This window comes from Chiloscyllium plagiosum, chromosome 3, assembly GCF_004010195.1.
Source record: "Chiloscyllium plagiosum isolate BGI_BamShark_2017 chromosome 3, ASM401019v2, whole genome shotgun sequence".
In the NCBI taxonomy this organism is placed as follows: domain Eukaryota; kingdom Metazoa; phylum Chordata; class Chondrichthyes; order Orectolobiformes; family Hemiscylliidae; genus Chiloscyllium; species Chiloscyllium plagiosum.
Window position 1 is genome coordinate 117,100,863 of NC_057712.1, and position 8,532 is coordinate 117,109,394.

Here is an 8,532-nt window from a genome sequence, read left to right on the forward strand (position 1 = left end):
CACTGAAGCAACTTGATATAAATTGATGCATTTCTACTTTTGCAGTGTCTTTATGAAACTAGAAATGCTCATTCCATCCATCACTCGGTATAAATGTTTGTCTTTGAAATAGTTACTTGTTTCTTAGTAAAGTGGTGCTAGTGAAAGACCGGCTAGCATCTGTCGAACGCTGGCAAAAGTATTCAAGGCTATGGCCAAGTGTTGGAAAATTCTATCATCCTAATATACTTTGTATAGTGTAATCTACCTGGACTGCATGCAAAACAAAGCTTTTCACTGTGCTCAGGTACATGTGTCAATAATGAATCAAATCAGATCAGTGTTTTATAGCCAGTGAAGCACTATTTTGTTTGATGTAAATAATATACCAGCCTATTTGAGCTTAGCTAGCTTCCACAAATAGATAATGTTCTTTAATTATAGAATTACCGAGTCATTGAATTGTACAGCATGGAAACAGACCTTTTGGTCAAACTCTTCCATGCTGACCAGATATTCCAAATTAATGCAGTCCCATTTGCCAGAATTTGTCCCATGTTCCTCTCAACCCATCCAAATGCTTCTTAATTATACCAGACTCCCCTACCACCTCCAGCAGTTCATTTCATACATGCACCAGCCTCTGAATGAAAAAGTTGCCTCTAAACTTTTTTTTTAAATCCAGAGGACTGTGGCCTTCGATGGTATTCAAGCTGTGTGCCCTTAAGAGTGTTTTCTTTTTGTTTGTTTCTTTTCCAATTTTCAAGACCCGCAAAAGACCATTTGAATGTTCTTGTTCTGTACAGACATTTGAACCTCTTGTTTTATTAGTAGCATTCCTGAAATCTTAGCTGATTCATTGTTGGAGTTTTGAACTGCCTCTGACTAAAATGATGTTGCAAAACTGGAGTATTTGCACAGCAACTTTTACTGTACACTGTAAGTGTGCAATGCATCAGAATTTATCCAGGGCTGATGTACTAAAAAAAACTGCACTGTTGCTGGATGATGGAGAAATGCGTGTGAACTATTGCAATGCAGAACCTAAAGTACAAATGTGCGTGTGTTATAGAGAAAGATGTGATAAATGCTTGAATGTAATTAATGCCAAATGTATTTAAATAGGAAGAGAGTCCTTCATCCGTTTGGCAGATCTCCTGAATATCCAGGTTGTTCAGATGAAGGAGAGAACTCACCCATTGGAGAAATGCATGCCGAACATGTACAACTCTACAGTGAGCCAGTTCATCCAGAGAATAGTCAAACATCAGTATGTAATAATGACTTATTTCTATAAGGTTGAAAACTTCGGAAAGAAGTCCATTACGAACAAACTTTGTCAAGGGCAGATCAATTTGATTTATTTTTTCAAACTTTGCAGTATTGCAGTGTGTGAAATGACTCCTGCCTGGAGCATGCCAACATGTTCCATCAACTGGAAGTTTTTTAATGTATTAAAATGATAGATGGAGGTTTAAAATCTGAAGTGTGTGGTGTGTGCTAGGATACATTCAGTGCTATTTTTTCCCCTCTTCACTTTTCAGTGTCCTATGCATTTGCACAATGGAGTATCAACAATTGGTGGCTTTATCATACTGACTGCTTTTTAGATTTTTACCATATAATAAGCCAATCATTGAAAAGATTTCCACTTTTTAGCAGGTCTGGCAATATCTGTGGAGAGAGAAACCATTAATGTTCTAGTCCAATATGACGATTCCAGAATTCAGATTCTGAAGAAGCCTTATTGACTCGAAAAATTAACACTCTATTTCCATCTCCAAAATGCTGGTCCATAAGAAATAGGAACAGGAGTGGGACATTTGGGCCCTCGAGCCTACTCTGCTATTCAGTAGGATTCAGGCTGATCTAGCGTTCCTCTTGTCCGTTTTACAGTGATTTCCCTATAACCCTTGCTTTCCCAACTGATCAAGAATTATCTATCTCAACCTTAAACAGACACTGGCTCTGCTCCCACTGCTCTCTGTAGTGAATAGTTCTGAAAACTCTCAACCCTCAGAAACAATTCCTTCTCATCTCCGTCTTAAATTGGTTCCTCTTAATTCTGAGACTGTCTTCTGGTCCTAGACTTGCCTATAAGGGGAAAAATCTTCAGTACTCTGTCAAGATCCTTAAGAATTCTGTATGTTTCAATGAGATCACCACTCTCTGTTCTTAGTTCTGATGAGTCCCAACTTTTGTCATTTGTTCATAAGACAATCTCTCCATTTCAGCAATCACCCAAGTGAACATTCCCCAAACTGTGTCCAAAGAAATGAGTTAAGGGGATCAAAACTCGTGATGTGGTCTCACCAGCACCTTGTACAGTAGCAGTAAGACTTCCCTACTCTTTACTCCAACCCTCTTGAAGCAGAGGCCAATTAGCCTTCCTGATTCCTAGTTGTACGTAGGAGCTAGCTTTGTGTTTCAGGCACAGGCACGCCACTTCCCTTTGTTTTGCAACTTTCTGTAGTTTCTTTGCACCTAAACAATTTTCTCTTCTTTGGTCCTCCCTTCCAAAAATGAGCAACTTTCTATTTTCCCACATTGTGCAAATTTTGATGCTTTTTGGCAACTTAACCTTTTCAATATCTCTCTGTAAACCATTTGTATTCCTCTCTCAACCTGCCTTTCCACATATTTTTGTGTTATCTTTCAATTTACAAAAGTTCATTCACTTCCTTTCTCCAATATATTGTACCGTAAATATACTGTAAATTGTATGTAAACAGTTGCAGTCTCAGCACGGATCCATGTGGAACCCTACTGGTCATAGATTGCCAAGCTGAAAAAGATCGCCACTTATTTCCTGCTCATTGGCCAATTCTCTATCTGTGCGAATATAATACCTCTAACACTGAGCTGTTACCTTATGACTGAGCCATTTGTGAAGGACCTTGTCGAATGTCTTCTGGAAGTCCAAACACTGGTTCTGGTTCCTCTCCATCTTCTCTGCTTGAGACTTTCTTGAAAGACTCTAATAAATGAGTCAAACACAATTTCCCTTTTCATGAAAGAATACTAACTCTGCTTGATTAGTGTATGATTTTCCAAATAATCTGCTATTCCTTTAATAATTGATTCCATTACTATAGATTTAGGATAATCAGCCTAGAGGTGCCCCATTTACCTCCCTCCCTTTTTTTGAATAGGGTATCACATTAGCAGTTTTCCTATCCTCTAGTACTTCTCCAGAATCCATGGATTTTTTTTTTTTAAAAAACCAGCTCATCCACTGTCCCTGTGACTCCCTCTGTTCTGCTAGCCTGATTTTGCGATACGATCGGTCTCTGTGTGCTATACATACACAGAAGTACTGTGTATGTGTGTGTGTATGTGACAACAATAAATCAAACTTTAGGATCCTTTGCTGCCAAACTTGAGTTTCTCCAGCATTGTCCTGCACCAACAGTATTTTTCCTTTTTACTACAATGTTAATATTTCTGTCTTGAGGCCTACTATAATAAATCCTTTGTAACACAAGACATAATTCACAGAAATAAACTGTTTGACCCAATCAGTCAGTTTATTATTTTGCAATTCAGCCAGTAAAATGAGATTCTGAAATGTTTGTCTCTTTATCTCTCTCTCTTTTACAGAGGTTTCCGTTACACATACGATGTTATCATTGTTATAAATGCTATTTTCATTGGTGGTGATGAGACCAACCCTTTAATATCCAAGGCAGAATGGGTGTTTTTGACACTCTACTTAATTGAAATACTGTTGAAACTCTTCGTGTATGAACCCAGGGCATTTTTTGCCAAATCTCAATTTTGGAATTGGTAATCTTTCACACTCATTATTTTCTTGATTTATGTAGTATTCATGATTTATTTTGGACACATAACTCAACCATTTTTTAATACACATTTTAGGTTTGATTCTCTAATAATTGTTGCTGCTCTGATGGGAACTATAGTCAATGCTGCTCTGAAGTCATGTAAGTATTGGGTATAGTTTGTATTTGGCTGTCAGTGTAAACTCTAAACTATTGGAAAGAAAGTGGGAGTTGGTAGTACCATTGTGAATATAGTTATTTAATCTGGTAAAATTATGCATTAACTGTTTAAATATTAACAGATGTTTATTACTGAGAAAATATGAATATTCGTTTAAACCCAATGTTGGGCTTTCAGTCAGAAGACGTGGGATTGATTCTGTTGAACCAGTTGTGACTTTGGTTTTAAGAGACTTGAAATCTATGTCACAAGCAGCTACATGAAAGAACATTTAAGGTGAGATTCCTAGCAACTGTACCAGTTGGATGTTGCTACTCATGGGCATTGATGACTGGATGGGAAACATGCCCTGGGTGGGATGGTATTCTGAGTGGCAATGTACATACTAATTATATTAATTGACGTGTGCAAAACCTGATTCTCTTAATTGCCTGGTAAAATTACATTAATGAAGGCTTATGGAAGGGAAAGCATAGTGCCCTCTGTGTAATAACCACACTGATTCCACACAAACCAAAGGCTGAATGGCTATGGCACTCAGTAACTTACAGAACATGAGGCTTCGGAAAAATGAATCAGGACAATCAACAGGGAAGAATCTCCTTTTTTTTTTAAATTGTCCTCCACAAAATAAGTGAAAACACTATGACAAAATTGTGATAACCTACCTGACAGCAATCGTGCTGCTGTTTTCAATACGGTGTCATAATGTGTTGTTTCCCTGGTGCCAGGATCAAGGATGCCTCAGAGGGTGCAGAATGTTCTCATGGGGGAGAGGGGCCAGCAGGAGGTCATTGTCCACATTGGAACCAACAATATAGGAAGGGAAAAGGTTGAGATTCTGAAGGGAGATTACAGAGAGTTAGGCAGGAATTTAAAATGGAGGTCCTCAAGGGTAGTAATGTATGGATTATTCCTAGTGCTATGAGCTAGTGAGGGCAGGAATAGGAGGATAGAGCAGATGAATGCATGGCTGGTGTACGGGAGAAGGATTCACATTTTTGGATCATTGGAATCTCTTTTGGGGTAGAATTGACCTGTACAAGAAGGACAGATTGCACCTAAATTGGAAGGGGACTAATATACTGGCAGGGAAATTTGCTAGAACTGCTTGGGAAGATTTAAACTAGTAAGGTGGGGGGGTGGGACCCAGGGGGATGGTGAGGGAAGAGATCGATCTGAGACGGGTACAGCTGAGAACAGAAGCGAGTCAAACAGTGAGGGCAGGCAGGGACAAGGTAGGACTAATAAATTAGACTGCAAGGGGCCTAACAGGGAAGGCAGATGAACTCTGGGCATGGTTAGGAACATGGGACTGGGATATCATAGCAATTACAGAAACATGGCTCAGGGATGGGCAGGACTGGCAGCTTAATATTCCAGGATACCAATGCTATAGAAAGGGAGGCAAGAGAGGAAGGGGAATGGCATTTTTGATAAGGAATAACATTACAGCTGTACTGAGGGAGGATATTCCCGGAAGTATATCCAGGTAAGATATTTGGGTGGAACTGAGAAATAAGAAAGGGATGATCACCTTATTGGGATTATATTCTCGACCCCCCCAGTAGTCGGAGGGAAATTGTAAGGAGATCTCAGCTATCTGTAAGAATAATTACGGTAGTTATGGTAGGGGATTTTAACTTGCCAAACATCGACTGGGACTGCCATAGTGTTAAAGGTTTAGATGGAGAGGAATTTCTTAAGTGTGTACAAGACCATTTTCTAATTCAGTATGTGGATGTACCTACTGGAGAAGGTGCAAATTCATAGCTCCTTGAAAGTGGAGTCGCAGGTAGATAGGATTGTGAAGAAGGCGTTTGGTATGCTTTCCTTTATTGGTCAGAGTATTGAGTATGCGAGTTGGGAGGTCATGTTGCGGCTGTACAGGACATTGGTCAGGCCACTGTTGGAATATTGCGTGCAATTCTGGTCTCCTTCCTATCAAAAAGATGTTGTGAAACTTGAAAGGGTTCAGAAAAGATTTACAAGGATGTTGCCAGGGTTGGAGAATTTGAGCTATAGGGAGAGGCTGAACAGGCTGGGGCTATTTCCCTGGAGTGTCGGAGGCTGAGGGGTGACCTTATAGAGGTTTATGAAATTGAGGGGCATGGATAGGATAAATAGACAAAGTCTTTTCCCGGGGGTCAGGGAGTCCAGAACGAGAGGGCATAGGTTTAGGGTGAGGGGAAAGATATAAAAGAGACCTAAGGGGCAACCTTTTCATGCAGAGGGTGGTATGTGTATGGAATGAACTGCCAGAGAATGTGGTGGAGGCTGGTACAATTGCAGCATTTAAGAGGCATTTGGATGGATATATGAATAGGACGGGTTTGGAGGGATATGGACCGGGTGCTGGCAGGTGGGACTAGATTGGGTTGGGATAACTGGTCGGCATTGACTGTTTGGACCGAAGGGTCTGTTTCCATGCTGTACATCTCGATGACTCTGACTCTATTTAGTTAATCTGCTCTGAAGTTGCAATAACTGCAATACAGTAATCGGGAGACCACTTATCATTTAACTGACTATGCCTGACCTGCTGTGCTTTTCCAGCACCACACTCTCAACTCTGACTATTTTTTTATATGTCTAGTTATCAGTGCAAAAGGAAAAGTTTTAGTATAGGTTAGAATTATGCAATATTTCATAGAATCTTACAATATGAAAGGAGCCCATTGTGTTTGTTCTGATTATTTGAAAGAGCTATGGTTGTGTTTATGCCATAAGGGTTCCGAAATGCGTGGTGCTATTTCTGAATTGTGGCAATAAACAGGTCTGAGTTTTGACATGGAGAATTGTTTACCTCTAAGAATATGGATTAGCATCCAACTGTGAGCTGGTGGGATAAATGTAACATTTGGTCCAAGTTATAATGAATCCTCAAGTCTTACAGATAATATGGACTTCTGCTTGTTGTTATTGAGTGGGAGATCTGCTGTCGTGGAATGCCACACTTGTCTGTCTTGCTCTATCCCAGCTAGGTCCATTGTGTGACATCCATCATCCAGCTAGAAATCCTAAATCGACCCACTTTCTGCTTGCTCTCGGTTTGGCCCTCTGGATGAGATCTCTGTAGCTTTTCAGCTCTGTTCAAATAGCTGAAATACTGACTTTTTTCAGATGATACTTTTTAACAGTCCTCTTTGTTTTTGTTCTCCCAATTGGAGTTCAATCATATAAGAGCTATAAGCTTAATTCACTCCCCTCATCTTGGAAATCATAAAAGAAAGGAATACTATCACGTTTGAAGTGAAGCTTAATGAAATACAATCTGGGTTTAGACCCGGAGTAGGGACAGAGGGAGTGGTTAGCCTAAGAACAGCCTAATAAATATCCCGAGGTAAACCAGAACGTTTTATACATTCTTCAAAATCAATGAAGAAGCATTTTGATGTTTGTTTATAACCAAATGTTAAACCAAATGGGCGGCACGGTGGCACTGTGGTTAGCACTGCTGCCTCACAGCGCCAGAGACCCGGGTTCATTTCCCGCCTCAGGTGACTGTCTGTCTGTGTGGAGTTTGCACGTTCTCCCCGTGTCTGCATGGGCTTCCTCTGGGTGCTCCGGTTTCCTCCCACAGTCCAAAGATGTGCAGGTCAGGTGAATTGGCCATGCTAAATTGCCCGTAGTGTTAGGTAAGGGGTAAATGTAGGGGTATGGGTGGGTTGTGCTTCGGAGGGTCGGTGTGGACTTGTTGGGCCGAAGGGCCTGTTTCCACACTCTAATGTAATCTAATCTAATCTAAACAGCACATTGCTGAAATGGGACATTGTCACTCTCTCATGTTTATTTTCAATAAAAATGAGGGATTTATATAGAGCCAAATAAAGTGAGTCAGGCTAGAAAAGGGACAGATACTCTTCAAGGAAGAGAGGAATGTGATGAGACCGAGTACTGTTGTTAAAAATTTATTTGACCTTTATGTAGAACAAATATTCAGAATTAGATTTACTTGCAACTTTAAAAATCAAAGGCCAGAACATCAACTTGTGGTACCCTAAATAATAGAATGCTGCTGTGAGGAGAGGCCCTTCAAAGTAGAATCATGAAGTTTAGTATGTGAATACCAAAAAGACAGAACAGCGACAGTTCAGAGTCATACAGATGTACAGCATGGAAACAGACCCTTTTGGTCCAACCCGACCATGCCGACCAGATATTCGAACCCAATCTAGTCCCACATCCCAGCAACCGGCCCATATCCCTCCAAACCCTTCCTATTCATATACCCATCCGAATGCCTCTTAAATGCTGCAATTGTACCAGCCGCCTCCACATCCTCTGGTAGCTCATTCCATACACATACTACCCTCTGCGTGAGAAAGTTGCCCCTTAAGTCTCTCTTATATCCTACCCCTCTCTCCTTAAACCTATGCCCTCTAGTTCTGGACTCCCTCACCCCAGGGAAAAGACTTTGTCTATTTATCCTACCCATGCACCTCATGATTTTGTAAACCTCTATAAGGTCACCCCTTAGCCTCCGACGCTCCAGGGAAAACAGCCCCAGCCTGTTCAGCCTCTCCCTATAGCTCAGATCCTCCAACCCTGGCAACATCCTTGTAAATCTTTTCTGAACCCTTTCAAGTT

The 8,532-nt window shown here is 40.6% G+C and overlaps 1 protein-coding gene across 2 annotated transcripts in view; it reads left to right on the forward strand.

Moving 5' to 3' along the window:
- The window catches only part of tpcn3 (two pore segment channel 3), a 65,178-nt gene that overhangs the window by 32,180 nt on the left and 24,466 nt on the right, over positions 1–8,532 (forward strand). For both annotated transcript variants that reach the window (XM_043687179.1, XM_043687178.1), the window contains exons 11-13: positions 1,105–1,249; positions 3,580–3,765; positions 3,859–3,923. In XM_043687179.1, the coding sequence (XP_043543114.1) occupies positions 1,105–1,249; positions 3,580–3,765; positions 3,859–3,923 (396 nt within the window). The remainder of the gene's footprint in view (positions 1–1,104; positions 1,250–3,579; positions 3,766–3,858; positions 3,924–8,532) is intronic.